This window comes from Podarcis melisellensis, assembly GCF_964234715.1.
Source record: "Podarcis melisellensis genome assembly, chromosome: 2".
In the NCBI taxonomy this organism is placed as follows: domain Eukaryota; kingdom Metazoa; phylum Chordata; class Lepidosauria; order Squamata; family Lacertidae; genus Podarcis; species Podarcis melisellensis.
The window spans coordinates 22,752,567-22,778,116 of NC_138529.1; the positions used below are offsets into that span (position 1 = coordinate 22,752,567).

The following is a 25,550-nucleotide window of genomic DNA, read 5'->3' on the forward strand; positions in this document are numbered from 1 at the left end:
TTGTATAAATTAGTACATTAGCATAAACATGTCGCATGGCTCCTACATTTCAAATATTTGATGCCTTTTCCTTGCTGTCCAAATTATAAGCCCGGCTCTTATTCTTTCTCATTCCTAACCAGTAAATTCACTGCATCTCCTTTTCAGCTTTCCACTGCCCAACATCCTTTCCTTCTTTATCCATTAGCTGCCTTTACTACAGGTTGTGTAACCCTTTAGGGAGAGGAGGCCACATTATGCAGTTAACTGTTTGTGGTATTTTGCTCATGTATGCAAACCTCTCTACCCACTTTGGGGTGGGGGGCATATGGAAACTGGTTCTGCATGTTTGCACACCTCTAATGGGAGGCGGGTGGCGCTGTCGGTTAAACCACAGAGCCTAAGACTCGCTGATCAGAAGGTCGGCGGTTCGAATCCCTGCGACGGGGTGAGCTCCTGTTGCTCGGTCCCTGTTCCTGCCAACCTAGCAGTTCGAAAACAAATCAAAGTGCAAGTAGATAAATAGGTACCACTCCGGCGGGAAGGAAAACGGTGTTTCCGTGCGCTGCTCTGGTTCACCAGAAGCGGCTTAGTCATGCTGGCCACATGACCTGGAAGCTGTACGCCGGCTCCCTCGGCCAATAAAGCAAGATGAGCACTGCAACCCCAGAGTTGGTCATAACTGGAACTAATGGTCAGGGGTCCCTTTACCTTTACCTTAATGGGAGACTGGAACTGGTGGCATCTTGAGCTCAGATACCCACACCTTTTCTATAGACCATTTTTTCACCTGTTTTAAAATTGATTAGCTAAGTCAACTCCCCGCCGTCTGATCAAACTTGTTGTTACATGTGCATTGAATATGGTTATCAGATAGTTCCAAAAGTTTTAGTTATCATGTAATCGTCAGTTCCTTGACCTCTGTTTTTCAGGATCAAGAACAGACATATATGCAGGAGAAACTTCATTTAGAGAGAGATCTTGAAAAGAAGGTAATGAATTGAAGTATCAGTTTTATTATATGGAATATCCACTGTAACCATTAAAAGATTTATTTATAAACTGTAAAATGCAAATGTTGGCCAGAAAAGGAACACAGAACTGGTGAAATGTAAAAGCTTATCTGCCAAGGAGCTTTTTTCAATGATAGACCTGTTGATGTTTGTCAGAGAGCTATACTGCCTTGGTTAAGTTATAGTCACTAGCATATTTTAGTCCATAAAGTGGGGAAAACCCTCTTAGGTTAAAGATTTGAATAGTGCCCTGTCTGAAAATGCTTAAGATCTTTCAGTAATTATTTTTAGTTATAATGACATCCAGATTTAAAAGGTTGAATTGGAAGATCTACTAACTAAAAAACAAATCACAGATTATATTGCCTGTTCTCCAAATTAATCAGTGAGGCAGAGACTGGAGGACACAGGCTCATTCCACCCCAATACAGCAGCTCCTTGTGCCAGATTGAGAAAAGTAATATTAAACTGTTTTCTTTCACTTTCAGTCTTCACAACCACCTCTTTGCTGACAAGCCTGTCCTTGAAATTTTCATGGCAGTCCATCAACCCCAATCATCCAGAATTCTTAGCAAAATACAGAAATATTTCACTTGAGCTGTATTTTTTTTCTATCAGAGTCTGCACTTTTGTAGGAAACAATGGAGAACACAATCATATATAAAGAATCCTGCAAATATCTCTCTTGATACCCAACACTTGTTGGAACTCTTAACAGGTTCCTGAGAGTACAAAAGAGTTATGTTTGATCATTGCTGTGTGTATGTTCCCTTGCAGCGGTGTAGGAAAACGTAAATCAAGGCTGGCCAACTTTGCTTTTCCGGAATGCGCATGATTGTGTGATTGTTTCAGATATATGTTGTTGGGTGCCTGTTGGCCATCACTCAGTTGATGTCTTGATTTAGAAGAGATGCCCATTAATGCAGCTGCCCACTGCATATACTACAGTGGTACCTCGGGTTAAGTATTTAATTCGTTCCGGAGGTCTGTACTTAACCTGAAACTGTTCTTAACCTGAAGCACCACTTTAGCTAATGGGGCCTCCTGCTGCCGCCGCGCCGCCGGAGCACGATTTCTGTTCTTATCCTGAAGCAAAGTTCTTAACCTGAAGCACTATTTCTGGGTTAGCAGAGTCTGTAACCTGAAGTGTATGTAACCTGAAGCGTATGTAACTTGAGGTACCGCTGTATAGTGTAGAGACCTGGTGTTTGAGCTGTTGATAGTTCTACATAGGTTGTCTGTGATATGCTAAAAGCACATGTGTGTCAGTAGCCCACATACCACCTCTTACCACATACCACATATATTATTGAAGCCAAGGCAAGAAGCAGCTCCCATAGAACTGATGATCATCAGATCTGGCAGTTAAAAATGTATTGGAAAAGGGAAAGTGTGGTTGTATTGATATATGCTGTAATTAATATATAAAAACGTAACAAAACATCAAACGTTAAAAAACAAAATATCCTATCCAACAACATACAAACCAATAAAGCAATAGAAATCAATAATAACAGCAGCAACAATAACAATAATAACAGTTTACAGTTATACCCAGATTAAAATAACCGCCAACCCCAACTAAACATTTAACCAACACCCGCCCGACAAAAACAAAACAGAGGAACCAAAATTAGAACCATTTAAAACATTTTACATGGGTGGCGCAGTGGGTTAAACCACAGAGCTTAGGACTTGCTGATCAGAAGGTCGGCAGTTCGAATCCCCGCGACGGGGTGAGCTCCCGTTGCTCGGTCCCTGCTCCTGCCAACCTAGCAGTTCGAAAGCACGTCAAAGTGCAAGTAGATAAATAGGTACTACTACGGCGGGAAGATAAACAGCATTTCCGTGTGCTGCTCTGGTTCGCCAGAAGTGGCTTAGTCATGCTGGCCACATGACCCGGAAGCTGTACACCGGCTCCCTCGGGCAATAAAGCGAGATGAGCGCCGCAACCCCAGAGTCGGCCACGACTGGACCTAATGGTCAGGGGTCCCTTTACCTTTACTTAAAACATTTTAAAATGTTTTAGCCAGTTGCCCCAAACCAAGAGGTTACTTGTTCTACATCAGGGGTAGCTATCTCATGGCCCCATGTGGCATCCCCAAGTGATTTTTGTGGCCCCTGAAAACCCCTGAGAATCCAATCACATTGAGGCTGTCTTGTCACATGGTAGAGCATAGGTTTGTGCTCTGGGTGGGTGGGTGGGGGAAGTTGCATTCAGTGATTAAAAAATTGCACTGAGATTGCCTTTTGAGCCCGTAGGTTTGACACCACCATCTTCAGCATTTTGTGTTCATTTTCTGGTGTGGGTGGGTGGGATGGCTTCTGTTTTTGCCACGTGCATTTTTTTTGTCCACTGGCAGACGTCCTTTGAAGGGTTCTCCGGAGGATAATATATGACCCCAGGGCTGAAATTATAAGCCATCTGTGGTTTACCTACAAGGCATAAAAACAGCCATTAAATGCAACTACATTAGTAGGGGCTAATTCAACAGATGTATTCTAGTGTTATTATTTTATTTATTGCAGCATATTAAGCTTGAAAACTCCACTAGACAAATGAGGAGAACTATCTCTGCAGCAGACATGAGGTTGACAGTTCCACATAGGTATCAGAACCATATCAAAGGAAGAAACAACTTTAACACCTATTCTGCCTTGGGCAAAAGCACTGGGAACATATGTCTAGCAAGTTTAAGGTTTTGACTGTTGGACCAATAAAGAAAAGCAGACCTCAAAGTAAAAGACCCACTACAGAGCAGAATTGCTAGCAACCAAACATTACAATCATAGGTATATTAGCTGGTCTTCATGACTTTCCATAACTTTTGACTTATTTAATTGAGGACGACATAGTGAGAAATATTTAGAGTATGTAAAATCTGTGATCACATTGGTCAAGAATGGTGAGATGGCAGCTTTCCATCTGCTTTGCAGTACAAGGTGGCAAAAGGGACAAAGCTCTCCCTGGCAAGTTCCACTAACAAGAAGTAAAATTTTAAAGAAACATTTAAAACTCTCAGTTATGCTGTTTTATTTCTTAACACTACTGTATTTTACATGACTATCTGGCTCATGCTCACTTAGCTTTGTCCCAAGGTCACTTGCATCACTGGTTGGGGTTACTTGCAACTCTAGTGGACAAAGGCAGGAGTAGGATTTTACAGAAAACAGACTGGCCCTTTCCAGCCCTGGGAGGAATGCAGGGAGTGTTCATGCAACACACACATTGCAGCTGACATGCTAATAATAATAATAATAAATTTTATTTATACCCCGGCCAGAGCTGGGCTCAGGCAGCTAACGCCAGTAAAATTACAATAAAAACATAATGGGGGGGGGGACAATTTAAAATACAGGTTAAAATACAATTTAAAATGCAACCTCATTTTAGAAGTAGCCCATAGATCAAACCGTAAGGCCAGGCGGAACAGCTCTGTCTTGCAGGCCCTGCAGAAAGAGGTCAAGACCCGCAGGGCCCTAGTCTCTTGTGACAGAGGGTTCCACCAAGTCGGGGTCAGTATTGAAAAGGCTCTGGCCCTAGTTGAGACCAATCTAACCACCTTGCGACTTGGGACCTCCAAAGTGTTGTCATTTGTAGACCTTAAGGTCCTCCACAGGGCATGCCAGATATGTTGTAACACACAGTTTGGAAAGCTCTGCCTTAAATAAGCCCTTAATACTGGACTGGAAAACAAACTGGGACAATTGCAGATACAGTGGTACATCGGACGTCGAACGGAATCCATTCCAGAAGTCCGTTTGACTTCCAAAATGTTCGGAAACCAAGGTGCGGCTTCCAATTGGCTGCAGTAAGCTCCTGCAGCCAATTGGAAGCCAAGGAAGCTGTGTCAGATGTTCGGGTTCCAAAGCATGTTTGCAAACTGGAATACTCACTTCTGGGTTTGTGGCATTCGGGAGCCAAAACATTTGGCTCGCAAGGCGTTTGGGAACTTAGGTACGACTGTATTTCAAAACAGGTGATACAGTGGTACCTCGGGTTACAGATGCTTCAGGTTACAGACTCCACTAACCCAGAAATAGTACCTTGGGTTAAGAACTTTGCTTCAGGATGAGAACAGAAGTCGTGCAGCGGCAGTGGGAGGCCACATTAGCTAAAGTGGTGCTTCAGGTTAAGAACAGTTTCAGGTTAAGAACGGACCTCCGGAACTAAGTAAGTTCTTAACCCGAGGTACCACTGTATGTGAGAATAGTGGTCTGTGCTGGTTAATGGGCAGGCTGCTGTATTCTGCATTAGCTGAAGTTTCAGAACCATCTTCAAATGCAGCCTCACATAGAGTCTGTTGTGGAAGACCTCAGAGAATGAATGGCAGTGACCATATGTCACGGTTATCAGGGTGTGTGATAGCTGGAACGTAACTCTTTTTCTTTTTTAAATGTTAGATGCATGGGTTGCAGAATGACTTTGAGAAGGAGAGAAAGGATTCTCATAGGAGAATACGAAAAATGGAAGACATGCTGAGGTGAGTAAAATGGCTCCAGAATGTTCCTGAGGAAGATTATGTTTTGTTTTTTAAATATTAATATTTTTATTGAAAGAATCTTAGCTATAAAGAAATAAGTTGATACAAAGGAAAAAAGGGGAGACGTGAGGGGGTGGGGAGAACAAAGATGTGTATAAGAAAGAGAGAGAAATACACACACACACACACACACACACAATGCAATGTAATATACTCCCATACATCCCTATACATTATATAAATTCATATAGTGTTATTATCCTAATACATATATAGGTTTTGTTGATACTGGAGTCATGCTTGTATCTAAATATACATGATGGAGAGAGGTGGCTCTTAGCCATCAAATAGAATCAGAAGTGGTGAAGTTCCACTTAACTCTGCTATTTGGATACTTTCACTATATCCTCATTTCTCAGTGTAAAAAGAAAAGGGCTGTCTTCATTGTAGGCAAGGAGCTCTTCTCAAGAAAAGGCATCAAACTCTTAAGAAGAGTGCTGTTCTTTCTTTCTACTGTCTAACCAAAAAGCGTCACCCAGTATGTGATTAAAAACAGTTAGGTCTGGAGATTAAAATTGCTGCCTGTGTTAATTGTGCACATCCAGTTGTGGGTTTTTTATGGCATTTGAAAAGTTCCTGTTCATGCAGAGTTTAATGTCGCCTTTTGCTTATAGCTTTTATAAGCAGTAATATAACAAAGCAAAGACAATATGGTGATACAAATAAATATTGTATTTTGTTTTTTCAGTGTGAAATATAGATCTGTACAGAGCAGTACTCTTTCAAAAGTATAAAAACTATCTGAGCTTGTAGCAATATTTTTACCCTCTCTGTTGCTGCTTCAAGACTGTCACCCAAGTACTCCCCCACTTTCCCCCTGAAAGTCAGGGTTTGCATGGACGTAATGATGGTTCACCTTATCCTATATAAAAAAATCCCTCCAGTAGCACCTTAGAGACCAACTAAGTTTCTAATGTGCTACTGGAAGGAATTTTTTTATTTTGTTTCGACTACAGCAGACCAACACGGCTACCTACCTGTAACCTATCCTATATAACAGCATTACAAAACCATTTAAGATCTAAGTTAATGCTCCATGTCCTGACTCTGAATAAGTGAGTGCATTTTCCCATTTCCAACCCCCAACTGCTAAAGCTGTGTGCTTTTTTCAGCAGATGAAAGCTTTGGCAAAAACCACAAACTCTTCTTTTTAGTTCAACCCTAATAAATATTCCAGCACACTGAGATGAGAGAACGTTTACACTGAGAGCGTTTAGTGTTGATGGCTGCAGTATTAATTTAAATCCCAAAGATGATGCTCATACTCACATTAAAATATTATCTTATGGTGTTCTCATGGTTCTTTTTAGGTAATAGCAGCATATAAATGAATAAAGGTTGTATTGTGTGTTTTCAGGGAATAGATGTATGGCCTGATTCTGCACACCTGATGATCATGCAGAACCCAGAAGCATAGATTCTGTATGGGAAGGAAAGGGGGTAAAGCAGCTATATGTTGAAAGGGGTGGTGTGTGTGTGTGTGTGTGTGTGTGTAGTGTTTTTCTGTTTATTTCATGTGTGTGCTTATACTATGCCTTTATAAGTTCTCAACTTGGCAGATGTTTAGACTATGTACAGAAATTTTTTCAGAGATTTGAGGCAATATTATAGGGGTCTTACTGCTTCTGGGCAATGTGCTTCTGCGTGTGAGCAGCTGTTTTGTTTCACCATCATCTCATGTGAGACTGACTTGTAGTGTTTCAAGCTCTGTGACAGAAAAACAGAAACATAGCCAGCACACTTGAGATAGAAATGTGTCCCTTTTAGCATGATTCTGAGTGGCTGCAGTATGGTGCCTGCGACTGATAATATACTGCTTCCACTCCATACACAAAGCAGTTTTGAAACTGTTTTTTGACAGTTTTTGAAACTGTTATTTTTAATTGCAATTCCTGGTTTTCCTAAGTGAAAGGATGCTTAAATATCTTAAATGATTTATGCAGCCCCTTAAAAGGAAAAAAAAGTGTGAAATTTATTTCAGGAGTGAAATTTACTAGATCAGAAGCTGACTGATCTGGTCTATTCAGTTCCACATTTCTTTTGAATTCTGGGACTAGAAAAAGAGCAGCTGCAAGATTCTTTTCTTCCCTCTATTACGTTCCTTCTGTTACTATCTTACAAATGCTTGCTGGATTAGGGCTACCGTAGCAGTGAAGATGTAGTCACTCCCATTAATCCAGAGAAATGGATATGGGTTATACCAAAAGCTGCACAGCAACTATTAAACAGCTTATCATCCCTCTGTGTTGCTTGAAAATCTAGACAATTGCCAACCTAGCAGTTCGAAAGCATGTCAAAGTGCAAGTAGATAAATACCTTCCGGCGGGAAGATAAACGGCATTTACGTGCGCTGCTCTGGTTCGCCAGAAGCGGCTTCGTCATGCTGGCCACATGACCCGGAACCTGTACGCCAGCTCCCTCGGCCAATAAAGTGAGATGAGCGCTGCAACCCTGGAGTCGGTCACAACTGGCCCTAATGTTCAGAGGCCCCTTTACCTTTACCTAACACTGATCTTAACCATGTGGTTAGAAACTATAGATGACTGGTGGGGAACATACCTGGGCCAAGTGTAGTTGGACAGGCCTCCCAATTTGGTTTTCTAGGCCATTTTGGCCACGCCCAACCACCTTCCCTACATCTCGCAGAGTTCAGTGCCTGCGAAATCCCTTGTGCAGTGTTTCCCAAGTGCCCAACCAATTGATTGCAAGCTTTGCAAGCCCTGCACTTTGTGAACTTTGCAATTCCATAGAATTCAGATTGTAATACAATAAAACATGATACATGAGAAATAAAAGAAGTAATAAGATCACAATTAAAAATCAATATGATTAAACAACCATACATAGGTGTATTCTTTTCACATCCAAACTAGAGTCAAAGAAGTCATGCAGCTTTGAGTTTTACTAGTTGCTGGCTTAAGAGAGGTGAACAATATTTTAGGGCAGTTTAACAAGTATCCTGTCCTTTTCTTCATGGGAAACTCATTCAGATTTTTCTAGAGGGACACAAATATGTTATTTCTTAGATAACAAACATAACACACAGTAGGACTAGGCGATATTAGCTTTTCAACATCACGGTTTATCGCCAACCAAACATTGCAGTTTGAAAAAACAACCTGCATTGGTCTCTGCCCATGAGGCACCTGGTGAAACTGCTCCAGCTCTCACCTTGGGCACTTGTGGGCTAGAACACAACTTGTTTGTCCAGCACAGCTGGGTGAAGGGAAGGTTCCCATTCCCCAGCTGAAACAGTCCCGCTGTGAGCAGGCAGAGCACTAGTGCTCCTTTAACTGCTTGCTGTGAGGAGCACCAACTGCGTTCCCCTCAGCTGAGCAGTTTCATGGAGCCCCCCCTCCCACCAGCACGCAGGAGCCAGCGTTGGGCTGGGGACTCCTTTGGTAGAGGTAAGAGCAGCTGTACACTTGTCCTCAGTCGAGCAGTTTAAAGATGCAGAGGGAGGAACAAGCTATATCGGCGCCTCGCAATACAGCTTGTTTCGTCCTTTGCATCGTATGAGGGCAGAGTGCAATGTTGGTTTCACTCAGCGGTATATCGCTGGTGAAACCACTACTGTTCCTGAGTCCCTCTGCTAACAGTGCTGCTGCAGAAAGGAATGTACACAATTCTGCATAATCTACATATTTTTGCAAAGCAATTTTGACCAGCAAATGCATTTTTATGCCCATTTTGCCCTAGTATACACGTTTATGTACAGATTACGGTACTTGGTTGGGGAGCAGCACTGCAAGTTTCGTAGAAATGTGAATTTTGAAGGATGGCTTCAGTTTATGTATTTTTTCTGAATGTGGAAATTAGGCAGGTTCATTTTTAAAGGTAAATCCAATTGAATTTTGTCCCCATCCCGACTTGGGAGTAAACCCCACTGAATTCACTTGGACTTACTTTTGAGTAGGGTTGTGCTGTTTATTGGTATATATGTTGCAGAGAATACCTTACTTTAAACTGTAAACACAGTACAATGTTAATGGCTTGTTTTCTCCAAAGCAAAACCATAAGGGCAGCAATTACCTAATGAGTCCCATCAGCGCAAGCTCTGTGCAAAGGCATTAACTTGCACAGTGGGACTTGCACAATGGGGCATTCTCCCTCTCACCCCCTCACAATCTAAAAGGCAATACAAACTGAAAAGGGATGGAGGCAGGGAAGAGAACTTAGGCATAGAGTTCTTGTAATGATCATTTGGAATGCAAAGATCTCTAGGAGAGGAAGAGCTAAAAGTTACTATCTTTCAGCAACACTGATGTAGAGCCCCTGCAGATCCCGCTTTCTCTCCCCCTGTTCTCTGATTAAATGGCGGTTGCTAGACGACAATTCAGGGAGGAGCCTGATGGAACTGGGCTTTGAGTAGAGCAAAGGAGATGGAGCAATTTTGCAGTCTCGTTTCTCTCTTATAACCAGGCCTTTGGATGATTAACATTCTATCGTCTTTAAAATGGGTTTTTTTTTGGGGGGGGTATTGGTTTTCATTTTGTAATATTTGTGCTATCATATTGTATTATGTTGTCAGCTGCCCTGTAATCTTTGGCCGAAGGCATACAAATCAAATGAATGAATGACCAGAGTTTGATTGGTTGAGTGTTGTTCAAGCAAACAAATGCAGGTTTGAACAGGAGAAGTTATTAAGTTAAATAGAGCAAAGGTTTGTTCATTTGTTTTAATCCCCTAAACCAAGAAATATAATGTGAGCCTGTAAAAGAATTGTGTTATGCTTATGTCCATGGTAAAAATATTTCCATGCTATAATGACTGTTTTTTTCAGTCTGCCCATCAGATAAAGAAGCAGTCTTTAGGTATGTAGATTGTTTGTTGCAATAAGTTACTTTTTTATTCTGTATCCACCTTTATGACAATTAAAGTTGTAGTTACATTGTATCCCAAAGTCTAGTCTTGCTCTTGCTTTAAAGTATCATGTAACTAAATGTTTCCAACTAGGAAATAATAGGGTGGCCGCTGCTACTTTAAATTTAGGATGTTCTGTTCGTGGCATTTTGTAATTTATTAAATACGTTATATCTGACTCTGCCATATTTCATGCTTCTGGAAATGCCTGGCACCTCTGCCACCCTTTCCACAAGCAATGGGGAATGTTTTCCATATCTCATGGTGAGTGCTTAGCATGGTCCAGGGAGACTGTGAAACCCTCATTGCCATGCACTCCCTGCATGGAAATGGTCATTTACTTGAGCTATGTTCCTTTCCCCACCCCACCTTCCTGGAGTACCATCAAGGCATGTTTCAAGGGAGGCACTGGCTCCTGCAACAAGCACTCCATCTGAAGCCACAGAGCCTTCATGGTCCTCAGCCGACTTCTGCTAGTCAGGGTATTTCCACAGATAAAGACTCCCTTCTGCCAGGGGACATAGGCCATCTCCTAACTTGCTCCAGCCCAGCAGATTTGCGGGTTTGAATTCTTATTAATGTGCCTATGCTTCCAGTGGAAGCTTGTTTAAAAAATACTCTTTACTGCTTTGCAGTTCTCGTAATTGCTGCACATTTCCTGTCAATGCTGATTTATATTTAATGTTGGCAAACTAGTCACTGCCATGTTCTCCTTAGTGGAAAATACTTTAATATAAGTTAGTGTTTCTTTAGAAAGTAATTTAAAATGTCTACACACCATGACTGAACACATAATGCCTATATAATTACTTAGGGCAAGGGAGGTTCTTTCTGATTACTGTATGTTAGTTGAATCATAATGGCATGTTATGAGGGACAGATCACTTATTAGGCTAAACCTTTCTCGATATAATCTCATTTTCAATGAATACAGAAAATGGGGGGCTGGGATTACATTGCTAAGTATATACAGAGTAGACACCAGATGCTGAAAAGTGGGGGTTTTAAGTGTGTGTTGAAAAAGCCGGGTTGGGTAGGTTAAGAAATGTAAAAAAATGGTAAGCGTAGTAAAAAATGGATGAAAGAAGATGTATTCATAAACAAAATGACCTGGCCAATTAAAAATGTGTACAGGCATGCATGCAATGAAACTAAGATCCAGAGCATGTTATTTAAGTACATCAGGGCCTATTAAGTACTTAGATGGATATTGTTAGGAGCACCATGTACACTATGCTTTAAGTGGGGTATGTATTACATTAGCAAATAATTTAGTTCCATATAGCCTGCTTTGCTGTCAGCTCTGAAATGTTAGGTGTAATATTGGTGATTCTAAGATCTGATAGTTGTCTAAGCTATTTGCACAGGGATATTGTTTTCCGATATGTGACTTGCAAGTGCTGTCATTAATTTACTTTTCCAGCTGTTCTCATTCTTTCACTGGTGATCTTTGCACAGGGACCCGATATATTTTCTGGCACATTGATTGATCTATATGAATGGCAGATCAACTACTAGTGGGCTGGCACAGTTCCATAAGTAAACTACTTATGTGTATGCCGTAAATATCAGAGCAGGAATACACTTCATTCTTGTATCCTGTTCAGCTTACTTACACAATACTTACTTACACAATAAACTGATATTCCACAGTAAGGTGTTGGTGTGATCCGTAAATTGGGGGGGGGACGAACCAGGGACCACAGAGTTACTTCACTTAACACAACTCTTGTGTGAGATCAGATATTATTTTTCAAAGTGGTCTCTACCAGAGAAAGGGGACCTGTGGAGTTCCACATGTTGTGGACTACAGCTATCACTGGCCATTGTCCATGTTGGCTGGAGCTGACAAGAACTGGACAACATCTGAAGGGCAACAGGTTCCCCATCCTTGCTCTACATAGTTTCCTGCGAGAAATCCTTAATTGAGATCAGTGGGACTTAGTTATGAGTAGACATGCATAGAATTGCACTGTTACTATATTTGCTTTGATTGTAGTTAGATGTTTTCTGCAAATATGTTATCCATAGGCCATAATTTTCCACTGACACTTACATAGCTTGGTGAGTGAAATGGGTGAAGAATAGTGCTGAAGCTTTTTCAAACACACATTAAATTGTCAAAAGCATATGTGGATGTAATCTGTGGACAAGTGTTTGGTGATGGAGATTATGATGATGAACCTTTATGTTACTTTCCTTACCTGTCTTGGGAGCCAAGCCTAAAGCTGTTGCAAGTGCTGATGTTATAGAGCGAATGCTCACCCACCAACTGCTTTAAATTCATTCTATTTTTTATGTAAGAAGGTAGTGCCACTTCTCTTTCTTCAGTGTATACATCTGATCAGATCTTGTTTAAAATTAAAGGATTTGCACAATGTCAGTGTTTGGAAGGTCAAGCTTTACAAAATCTCAGTGACAGTATCATATACTATACAGACTTCTTTTCCACAATATGCAGAAGTTGGTATGAAATTATGATCATTTGGATAAGATAGCCCGTTAAGAATACTTTTTAAAATTTATTGTCTTGTTCTTTGGGAATACATGAATAGAAAAACAATTTTGTCTCTTTGTAACAATATGTGTTGGGAGTAATGTGATTCTTCGGTGACTTCTGAGGATTTGAATGCTTAGTGTGCTTACTGAGGTGTTGTTATTTTTTAGTAGATTGTGACATTGTGAGAAAAGTTGATAACACCGTTGTTGGTAATGACAGGAAGACTTACATAACTTCTAGAGTAATTGCTTGCCTGGCGTGTCTTGCTTCATATGATCAAGATGTTTGTCATATTACAGCATTAGACTCCTGAAATGTCTTCATCACCCATCAAACAGCTTGTTCCTCTCAATTAAAGTTGTATTGACATCTATTTAGGAATTATCACCCTTTGTATAGGCCAAAATATTGGGAAATACTAGAAAGGGATGGAGACAATTGGAAACTGCAGAGTTTAGAGAAAATGAAAGATAAAGTGCGAGACTGGTTACACTATGCTCAGCTTAAGGAAGTGTTTAAGATTGATAAAAAGTTAGGATTCCAGGTGGAGAAATCGAAACTGGAGACAGAACTGCTAGAACCTAAGACCAAGGTACTTTCAAAAATGTATAACTTGCTGCTGAAATGGAACACACAAGACGAATTGGTTAAATCGGCTATGATAAAGTGGGCCCAGGATATTGGGCACAACATTATGTTTGAGGACTGGGAAAGGTTATGGACCACCGGGCTGAACTTCACAGCATGTAATGCTCTGAAGGAAAATGTAATGAAAATGATATATAGATGGTACATGACCCCAGTGAAATTGGCTAAAATATACCATTCGTCTGATAACAAATGTTGGAAATGTAAGGAAAATGAAGGAACATTCTTTCACCTCTGGTGGACCTGCCCTAAAGTGAAGGCCTTTTGGGAAATGATATACAATGAGTTAAAAAAGGTATTTAAGTATACCTTCACCAAGAAACCAGAGGCCTTCCTTCTGGGCATGGTCGGCCAGAACGTGTTAAAGAAGGACAGAACATTTTTTATGTATGCTACAACGGCGGCAAGGATACTTATTGCTAAGAGCTGGAAAACCCAAGATCTACCCACACTGGAAGAATGGCAGATGCAGCTGATGGACTATATGCAACTAGCTGAGATGACTGGCAGAATCCGCGACCTGGGAGAGGAGAGGGTTGAAGAAGACTGGAAGAAATTTAAGATTTATTTACAAAAGTACTGTAATTTGGTTGAATCCTAACAAGGAAGCCAGAGCAGAAATAACTGTCTACCATTAAATTATAATTTTTTATTTGAGTTTAACCTAAATACTGCACTTAAGAGCATAAACAAGACGATAATTTGCTTGGAAAAATTCGTTTTTAATGATGAAAGTGGAAGCGGGAGACGTGAGGGAGTCCGCAATAGAATGAAAGGATGTTATGAAACCTATTCTGTTTGTTAAATATGTATCTGTAAAAAATCTTAATAAAAATTTTTATAAAAAAAAAAAAAAATATCACCCTTTGTATGATCTATACATCTAAATCATTGTGATATCTTTGTGGTACATCAATATGTCGAGTACCTGAACACAGCATGTTGAGCTTAATAGAAGAATTCAGTCACGTACATAATCAAATTGTATGATAACCAGCAACCTCATTGCTTCTAGAACTCAGGATTCCCCAACTTCTAATATGAGAAAAGCCTGTTGGATCAGGCCAATGAACCTATCTGGTCCATCATTCTGTTTTCATAGTGGCCAAACAGATGACTGTGGGAAACCTCCAAGCAAGATTCAAACACAAGAGCACTCTTCCCTCCCCCCCCCAAAAAAAATGGTTTCCAGCAACTGGTATTAAGAAGCATCACTGCCTCCAACTGTGGAGGAAGTCCATAGTTATCATGACTAGTAGCCATCGATAGCCCTCTCCTCCATGAATTTCTCTAATCCTCTTTTAAAGACTTTGAGATTGGTGGCCATCACTGCCTCTTGTGGGAGCAAGTTCCATAGTTCAACTATGCGCTACATGAAGAAGTGCTTTATTTTATCTGTCCTGAATCCTCCAACATTCAGCTTTATGAGTTGTCCAGGAGTTTCCCTTGTGGAAACCCTGCTGCTCCTGCTTCAGTAAGACTTATTCTTCTACAGTGGTACCTCGGGTTAAGCACTTAATTTGTTCCGGAGGTTCGTACTTAACCTGAAACTGTTCTTAACCTGAAGCACTACTTTAGCTAATGGGGCCTTCTGCTGCTGCCACGCCGCCGGAGCATGATTTCTGTTCTCAACCTGAAGCAAAGTTCTTAACCTGAAGCACTATTTCTGGGTTAGCGTAGTATGTAACCTGAAGCATATGTAACCCGAGGTACCACTGTATATGTTTGGTTTTTGTTTGTTTTTTTTTTGGTTTTTTTTAAATTGCCCTCTCGACCAAGTTTCCCTGGGAATGATGTTAAGCTGATCAGTCTGTATTTTCTAGGACACCCGCTCCCCTGTCCCTTTTTTAAAAATCGATGTTACATTGACTACTTTCCAGTCCTCAGGTATGGAGGCTGTTCTGATGGACAAGTTACATGTTCTTGTCAGAAGATCAGCATTTGAGTTCTTTGAGAATTCTTGAGTGAATTCCATTTGAACCCAGCAATTTGGCAGTTTTTATGTTGTCCGTTTTTCCCAGTAGTGATGTATGGAAGTGAGAGCTGGACCATAAAGAAGGCTGATCGCCGAAGAATTGATGCTTTTGAATTATGGTGCTGGAGGAGACTCTTGAGAGTCCCATGGACTGCAAGAAGATCAAACCTCTCCATACTGAAGGAAATCAACCCTGAGTGCTCACTGGAAGGACAGATTGTGAAGCTGAGGCTCCAGTACTTTGGCCACCTCATGAGAAGAGAAGACTCCCTGGAGAAGACCCTGATGTTGGGAAAGATGGAGGGCACAAGGAGAAGGGGGCGACAGAGGACGAGATGGTTGGATAGTGTTTTCGAGGCTACCAGCATGAGTTTGACCAAACTGCGGGAGGCAGTAGAGGACAGAGGTGCCTGGCGTTCTCTGGTCCATGGGGTCACGAAGAGTCGGACACGACTAAACGACTAAACAACAACAACAACATGTTGTCCGTTAGGCCCCCACCTCTTTATTGTTATAGTTTCACAAATTGTCCTTTGGCATGTTGGCCTGCATACCCATGTGCCTTATCTTGTGTTACTAGGATTGGTGTTTTTGATCTAATGTGCCCTGGACATCAACTATAAATAGCTCATAGTTAAAATTTATAATATTCTTCTTTCAGAATTAGCTAAGATTTTACTGGTGCAAAATTCACAGAGAGCCATTTGTTGGGTAAGCAGATTCAGAGGCAACCCGTAAGGTTTGGTGATTTTGTTTCCAAGCCAGACAAGACACAGAGCTGGAAATGAGCTAAACTGAGTGTGTTTGAGGATGGTGGGCGAAGATATCGGATAAGACTTGCCTTCCATATTGCTAGTTACAGACCCGCCATTTTTTGCATAAGTGAATATTGGAGATAACCTGTGGAAGATTTGCACAGAGCCATTTTTTAAAGAAGTGGTGTCTACTTTAATGTTATTTAATTGTGGTTTAGGGAATGTGTCATTCATGAAGTCGCTTCTGAAAATTTATATGGCAAGATTCCTGCTTCCACTGGGTAGCACATCACATATCTGTAGGAAGAAGTTTCCAAATCCTTTGAGCTTGTGGTTTAGACCTGAAAGCCAGAGGTTGAACATGGAGCAGCCTGAATTAATATCCCGCTAGATACTATGCAAGGGGTATGCCCACTCTTTAATTACTCACTGTTATATATGTCAGGAACCAGAGTTTCACACCCCACGCCCAGCCTGAAGATACGGTACTGACATCCTTTAACTCAGAGGACTCTACTGCAGAAGACCAGGAAGACCTGAGACCTTGCTTTGTCTTACTGCAGACCAGGACGGTTTCATGTGAATCCCTGAGATTCTGGAACCTCCATAGCTAAATTGGAGAATGTCGAGGTTGTTTATTGAGTGTGGGTGTCACAATTGTTTTGGTGTCCTTATCCTGTAGATCTAGGAACGCCGAGGTTTCTGAACACAGGGACCAAGTTTCTGAACATTTTAACATGGAATGGCAAAGCTGATATGTTATAGGGGCTCAATACTGTGTTTGTGGCATTATATAGATGCTAAGTACTCTGCTCATTAAAAGAGTTGTATCATGATGAGAGTAGTGATCTTTGTGATTTAAAAACAATGATATATGCAGGGCTGAAGAGTTTGATTATTCCCCCCCAACTTTAATATTCTTCCTCTACTCCTAAATCATTGGGGAAAAGCATCTGTTCTCCACTTGGTACTCTGAGCATCTGAAACCATTTAGTCCCAAAGCAGTCAAAGTTTCCATCATATTGTAAACATTCCTTTAGTTCTAGTGAACATGCTGACATAACCCTCACTCTAGGGGGCACAACGTAAAGTATGAACAGAAAATAGAAAATATGTGGAAACCTTTGTTTTATAGTTGCCATTTAAAAGAATAAGTATCCCGTTAACTGTTTCAAAACTGATCCCACGCCTTATTTCTCCACAGGGCCTGTTAATGCTAGTGAGATGCTTATAACTAAAACATAAATAAATTAAAAAACCTTTCTGCACTTGATTTCTCTTTAGGCCTATTTCGAATGTACTAGTGGATGTATCTTCAACAGGATAGGTACAGTAGGTGATGGATTCACCGCCATGATAAATAACTTGATGGTTACAAAGTAATATTACATGCTGTGAAATGAACGAGCATTTTAGAAGAATTTCTTTAGGATGTTTTGTTATTGTAACTGAACATATTGCACACTCAGATTGTATGTCAGTGCCTATCAACTATTCTTATGCATCTAAAACCTTAAAATCATATTGGAGGCTATTCATCCAAACTGAATTCCCTCCCCACCACCCATCCCCATCAGAAATCCCACCCAGTGCCTCTTCCACTATAAAGTTGGGATGATTGTTATCAGGTAGGCCAAGCCTGCAGACCCAGACAATCACTCTGTAGGGCAAATTACTCCCTGCCCCTGAAAACAGTGACCACTAAATTACCGAAAGGAAAGTCAATGCAGGGTTGTTGCCTTCTGAAAGGACAGCCCATAAATGAGTGCAATAAAGGGAGGGTAGGAGGGAAAGCAGTAAAATCACCCCGTCTGTCACGCTGAGGCTGGGAAACAGCAACATATTTCCCCATCACCCTGCCAAGGCCGTAAATGCCACTTCCAGTAGGGCTGAGGGTGAGGAAACAAGTCTTCTTTGCCATCCTAGACCAATACATATAAACCACACACTATGCTTATATTCTAAGCCTGCTGATATGTTAAAATGGGGTTGAAGTAAGTAACATGATGCTTTCATAAGCAATCCAGAAATTATAACTATATCAGACTCTTAGGATTCTAGGAGATAGCAATGGGAGATGGCAGTTCAATGCTTTTACCTTTTGGCCTAGGGTTCAGTGCTGTCTCCTTTGTATTTAACAACTGGGTACCATATTAAAAACATACATCAAAACACCTAACAATTCTTCCATATTCTATATCCATAATAATAATAATAATAATAATAATAATAATAATAATAATTTATTTATACCCCGCCCATCTTTCATGGGGTTCCCCAGCCACTCTGGGTGGCTTCCAACACAATATTAAAATAGAGTAGTCCTTCAGATATTAAAAGCTTCCCTAAACAGGGCTGCCTTCAGATGTCTTCTAAAAGTCAGATAGTTGTTTTTTCCTTTGAGATCTGGTTTACAAACAGACCTACAAACAGCACTGTGAAAATAGATTTTAAGCAGCCAAAGCCAAAAACTAGGAGGAGAAACGTTCAGCAATTTCTAATCAACATTATAGAATAGCGTGTTGGTCAGTTAAACTAACGGAGCCCAGTTGTTTCCCGTAGTGAATAAACTTTTCTCTCCATTTTAAAGGTATTTGCTTTTAAATGGCTATGCTGTATCTTTGCAAAAGCTGACATATTGATGGCAGCCAACTCGGAAGCCCCAGATGCTTTATCCCAGATCATCCAGGAACTGGAGTAGGCTGCCCCTAACATTCAGCTCTAGATCTCCTTGGGGAGGCTGTGTTGGTCCTGGTGGACTGTTGAATGTGGACAAATATAATTGCTCCTCGTTAAGAAACAAATTGTTCCAGTGTTAAGGTGTTAGCCTGTTCTGAATAGGGCTTGAAAGATCAAGTTTGCAATTTGGAAGTACTATTTTCCATCTTTTCCTATGGATGCCTTTGGGATTTTGGAGTTCACTGTCATCAGTGTGTAGACTCCTACAGGAATGGTTAAATTAACAAACTTGTTGATAATACAGAAATGGTCACTCAAAAACAAGAGACCTTTATCTTAGCTATTAGAAGAGACTGGGCATCAGAATAACTGAAGCATTTGCTATTTTATTATGTTTATTATCAATTGCTGAATGTTTCCCTTATGGATTTTGTTTTTGCTTTAAAACTGTTTCCACAATGCTGCAGGTAGATTTGTAATTTGTACTGATGGCAACTCACAATTATGTACTTATGATGGACCAGTCAGATCTGTAATATTAAGTTGTAGTGTGGAGTCCCCATATTCATTGTTCCAGCCAGTTGGCTGCTCTCCTCTAATTCTCCATTCTATTCCCACTCCCGTCAGATTTTCATTTGCCAGTCCCCCAACCCAACCAACAATCAGTCAGCATTTCTTGCCCACTAAGCATGCTCAGTCCTCCTTGGGGTGCCCTTCAGGGTTTTGCCTGCTTAAAGATTTTTTGTTCTTCTGTTGAGTACCTCTAAGCTCGCTGGAACCTTTCTCTTGTGCATGGATGGTGCTGTTTTGGTGGCAAAAGTATCCATGCTCAGATAATTAATTCATTATTAGTATATAGGATATGGGGATTATGTACTTTTAATTTTGTATTTTTGATATGCTAATATTAATAATAATACCCAAAGGAGTTTTCAGTTGTGGTTTAGTTTAGTACTAAAAATGCTGCATACAGTTTATTTGATGTTAACATCACCAAATACACAAAACTGAATACAATTCTTCAATTAAATGCTTGCTTTCTTCCACCCTAAACAAGAAATTCCATATTAGATTCAGAACCACTGAATAATGAACAAGCCTGTTGTCTCCTTAAATTTTTGGTTCATTTGTCTGCAGTGATGAATGCAACTTAGAATGCTTTCTAGCAACTTCACAATATTAAAGTGCCCAGGGACAGGACAGGGATGATGTTTTGAAGGCAATAAATATTTCAGCTTCACATTTCAGCCTTTCTTCTTTATTCCTTTGATCTGGGTTTGGTTTAGTTATCATTCTGCTTGAATGACTTCACACTGTCTCTTCCCCTCCTCCCCCTTCTCTGAACAAAAATAGTAATTCTGCACATATTCCATATGGTTGGGAATTTTTTTGCTGTAAAAGATGGCCATTCTTTGATTCTGATAACTGCTGCTTAAATAATGTATTTAATTACATCTTAACTCCAGTGGATAGTTATAAAAAGGCTTATCTTTAATTATGCAGTTTATTGTCTGTTTTTTATTTCACAATTAAAGGACAGAAAAATAGCACAAATATGAAGGATCCAGTCCTTCATCATGTGGATGTTGTGCTTCTGCATGGAAGGATGCTCATATGGCTCAATGGTGTCCTGTTTCTACCTTCCTTCCTCAATACATGATCCTGAGAAGTACTGAGTCAGTGTAGCAGGCCAAGAGGGTGCCTTGGGGAGCTAAGGGGTGCCCATAATCTCATCCTCTGTCTGGTCAGGTTTCTGTGAGCTCCAAGACTTAAATAATGTGGCTCAGTGGGGAGGAAAAGCTGGATAAAGACGGTGCAAATAGAACTTCCCTTCTTTGGGATGCCCTAGTATGTTGTCTATGCACAGGTCTGTAAACTGGTTTACATATCACTTTAAATAATAATAATAATTAATAATAATAATAATAATAATAATAATAATAATAATAATAATAATAATAATTTATTTGTGCCCAGCCCATCTGGCTGGGTTTCCCCAGCCACTCTGGGTGGCTTCCAACAAAGATGAAAGATACACTAAAATACACTAAAAGATGAAAGATACACTAAAATACACTAAAGATACACTAAAATACATGAAAGATACACTAAAATACACTAAAAGATGAAAGATACACTAAAACGTCCCTGAACGTTGAAAGATGAAAGATGAAAGATACACTAAAACGCCTTCAGATGTCTTCTGAATGTCAGGTAGATGTTTATCTCTTTGACATCTGATGGGAGGGCGTTCCACAGGGCGGGCGCCACTACCAAGAAGGCCCTCTGCCTGGTTCCCTGTAACTTGGCCTCTCGCAGTGAGGGAACCACCAGAAGGCCCCCGGAGCTGGACCTCAGTGTCCAGGCAGAACGATGGGGGAGGAGACGCTCCTTCAGATATACTGGACCGAGGCCGTTAAACAACAGTTAAGCATTGTTGTGGTATAAAGGTGAAACATAGCATGCTGGTAAGGTAAAGGTAAAGAGACCCCTGACCTTTAGGTCCAGTCGTGACTGACTCTGGGGTTGCGGCGCTCATCTTGCTTTATTGGCCGAGGGAGCCAGCGTTTGTCTGCAGACAGCTTCCAGGTCATGCAGCCAGCATGACTAAGCTGCTTCTGGAGAACCAGAGCAGCGCATGGAAACACCGTTTACCTTCCCCCCAGAGTGGTACCTATTTATCTACTTGCACTTTGGGGTGCTTTCGAACTGCTAGGTTGGCAGGAGCAGGGACCGAGCAACGACAAGTCCTAGGCTCTGTGGTTTAACCCACAGTGCCACCCGCGTCCCATAGCATGCTGGTATATAAGGCTAAATTTGTGGCTGCTTTTCTCCTCCCGTGCTACTGGGAGCTAAGCCATGGTTTGGCCTACGCCTGAATGAGGGCTTGTGCTTTCTTTCCCCCAAAGAAAGCACGAGAAGCAAGCCAAGAAGCAACCATCATGTTTTGTTTGCAGAGAGACAAACTCATCAACCAGAGTTTGGATGTAACACAAAGCCAAACCATGGCTTCCCTCCAGACAGCGAAGTAGAAGCTCAAGTAGGAAAGGAGCAAAATGGCTACTGTTTTGCTCACATGCACCAGCATTCTGCACATTCATTTTAAGTCATAGTTAAGCATAACTGTGCTTTAAAGCAATGTGGAAACAGTCCTGTACAGTACACTGTGAGTAGAGAAGCAGGACTCTTCTGAATCCTGCAGGAATTTCTTGTCATGCAAGCATAAATAATGTTGAAAATGTGTCTTAAGTCACCAGTCGATGGCTGTTACATTTTGTTCACATTTGTGTGTTCTGCAATATGAGAACAGAAATGTTGGCATGTTTGAGGATACATGTGTTCCAGTGCACATCCCTAGAAGTGGGAACAAGAGTCTGTTTCCAAATAAGAGTTTAAGCCCCCACCCCAAGGGCACATCTGTTTATACCCTACAAAATAAACATATTTTACCCTGTATTTAAAAATCTTTTCACCAGCCAGAAGTTCAAATGTCCGCAGTTATTTCCATGGTTAAAAGCCCTCTAATAATGTTGGGTGATTCATATTGGCCTGTTTTAGAGAAGAAGACATACATCCCTCTACCTTAGAATAGTAGAATATATAATATCAGAACTGATTGTGACGGTTCTTTTGAAGATGCAAAGAAGTCAGGAAGATGAGAGACTAGGGTGCAGAATATTTTCATATGTAATATTTTATCAAGGTGCCTGACAGATCTTTCAGATTTATTTCCATAACCTCGTATAGGGAGTGTCATTTATAAGCTTATTTGTATGATTTCTTTCAATGTATTTCCTAACAACAACAACCCACAATATTTTGTATGTATAATACAATAAACTGCAGGGAAAAAATAACTGGCTACTTCCCAGAAGATTTACAGCTGTTTGTAAACACTTTTAAATGTCTAGATGGAAGCTGCTGTATTTTACTCTCCTAATTTACAGTCTATTCAGCCACATAGCAGTTGTAGCATCTCAGGAGTATGCTGAGATACTAAAGATGTGCCCAAGTCTTAAGTACAGGAGCTAGATCATCATTTCCCTATCACTAAGTAAAGTCAGAGAAAGATGAGGCTCTTCTGGAAGTATACTTTGGAACTGTGATACCAAAACAGAAATGGACTATCCCAAACCCTTATTCTACAATTGTCCTTAAGAAAGGAAACATAGAATTGTTCCTTCCCATGGAAAGCTTCTTGGGAGAAAGTAAGGCTGGATGGGATGGTCCTTGACCAAGACAGAAGAGTGGAAATAGTTTGCAGAAAAATGGGCTTTTCCTTTGTCTCCTAAATCCGAGAAATGTGAACATACACCCTCTTCCTTTTGCAGTGGCTCTTTATTTCTAGACTTCCATTACAGCCACAGGTCTCTTCTGTCTGTAACGTACCTGGAATTTCCAGTGGTAGCCTTGGCTTAGTAACTGTTGCTTAGCAACATGACGGCCACTATTCCTCTTTATTTTTGTCAGAATATGTGTATCATCCAGGTTTAGGTTGATGTTTCAGTGGCTTGTGTTAAGCAGCTTGGTGGGTCGTTGTAGGTCTCTGGGATGGATTGAGAAATAAATGACAAATGCTGCAAGCTCCTGATACTTTCAAGTACCTACGTACCTTAAGACAAAAGATAAAAATGATTCTTATTTGATTTATTAAAACCTGCAGAGGCTGCTCCCTTTCTTTTGGGCAGGAATAGTAATTAGAATGCCCAGGAGGTTTTGGAGTGTGTGTGTTTTTTGTCTGAGAGGTATAAATAAATTGAAAAAGTCTAAGAGAAGAAATCAAGTTCCTGAACAAAGTTTCTCAGGATTTTCCTTGTAATGCATACTCTTGCTAGCGAGTTTTATTGGTATTTCATAAAGTTTGTCCCTGGAGTGGAGTGCAAAAACATCTTCTGCCTGATAAAGTTTTTAACTTTTATCCTGTGTTGGGAAAGTTATACACCAGTCAAGCATAAATCCATTCAGATTACGAGGTGTTTTAGGGCAAAGTGGGGGAAGAGATAAGGCTGGCTTGATCTACTGGGTTTTTAACAGAAACCTGTGGACCTGTTAAACCAACTGAGTCAGTCGCAAGGTCTTCTTATCTCCCTAGTGTTTCTTTTGGCTTTTTAATATCTGAAATAAGTGATATCAAATGGCAAGTAGTTCCAGAGGACTTTTCAAATGCTGAAATAGTTGTTCTGTTAATTGATTTGCCCTTTACCTTATGCACAAAGTTACTGTTGAGTTGCGGTAGTTATTACAAGTAATTGTTTGTGTTTTGACATGTAGTAAGCCACAAATATATTCTGAGATTATTAGTATACTAACCATTGGATCACCCCTAGTTTTAGTTGATCTCATTGTGAATATTTTGGTATTATCTCTTCTGTACATAGTTGTTTTTATATTTTGGAAGAGAGATGGAAGTGAAATAATTGCTTAAACACTTAAGACAAGTATTTAGAATACATATTCTCACTTTATTTGTACATTTCTTCCTTAAATTGTTATTTAGACTTCATAGTCATGTTTAAATGGAGATTATTTACGCAATTCTGCTAATTCTGTAACCATATCCTTTATACATTGAGATGAAAGAATTTTTTTTCTTACAAATAAATTGAGGCCAAAGATTAAATTCGTGCTTTTAATATTCATGCCAGCTCAGTTTTTAAGGGATTTGAGTGATGTAACTGTATTGTATTGGGCACTGCAACAAGTAATACTGGGGGTGGGAGGGAGACCTTCAAAGTGAATATTTTAATGCTTCATAGAAACAACACTTCTCAATATCCTGGAGGGGAAAAGTTGCGAACTACAAATTATTGCTGTAGATGTAGAACTGGCTTCTGCACCCTGGAAAATCAATGGATGGTGATTCCTGGCTGGCAACTTCTCAAGAGGTTGATAGTTGAAATACATCAGAAATGAAATCAGATTCCTGAAGCACAACAGATTTCAATGCAGTTATCACAGAGAGTAAGATGGAGTGCGTTGGTTGGTTTAGATAATGTAAGTATCAGCCAACAGTCTGAGAAGATAAGCTTATTTGCATATTCAAAGGCAATAACATTGAATGTCATGTTTTCGGTTCATCGGCAGCTTGTGTTCGCCTCTCTGTGTTCCTTCAACGCAAAGGGTTTCACAGGAGGCAAGGCTGCAGGTTCGATCCCCGTATGAGTCAGCTGCATATTCCATCATTGTAGGGGACTGGACAAGATGGTCCTTAGAGTCCCTTTATTATACAGTTCTATTATTCTGTTTTTATTTGTTTTCTTTTGAGCTGGCTGAATGTTGATGACTCTGCATAAGTACATGTTTTCCTAAACAGCTATTTGCAGCAAGCTGCTTTTTCATCTTTGGTAAGGGTGCAATCAAAACCCTGGCTTTGCAAGTTGGCAGTGCTTAACAGAACGGTGGAACCAACACTGTATAAGCAGCCCTGCTGCTCACACCATCCAGGAGGAAAGTGGGGGCAAATAACAGTGCCAGCTTGGAGCTAGAGCAGAATTCAACCTGAATTGGGTGTGATGCACTCATGAAAAAGGGCCTTTTCAGGACTTTCTACAGGTTTCTATTAGTGGGGAACCCACCAGCAGCCCTTCTGCCTAC

General features: G+C 40.5%; 1 protein-coding gene across 5 annotated transcripts in view; it reads left to right on the top strand.

Moving 5' to 3' along the window:
• The window catches only part of CEP112 (centrosomal protein 112), a 217,089-nt gene that overhangs the window by 68,711 nt on the left and 122,828 nt on the right, over positions 1 to 25,550 (top strand). For all 5 annotated transcript variants that reach the window (XR_014165305.1, XM_081899606.1, XM_081899608.1 and 2 more), the window contains 2 exons: positions 912 to 971; positions 5,397 to 5,476. Coding sequence is in view for 4 of the 5 variants with exons in the window: in XM_081899606.1 (XP_081755732.1) it covers positions 912 to 971; positions 5,397 to 5,476 (140 nt within the window). In the remaining variant the exon portion in view is untranslated. The remainder of the gene's footprint in view (positions 1 to 911; positions 972 to 5,396; positions 5,477 to 25,550) is intronic.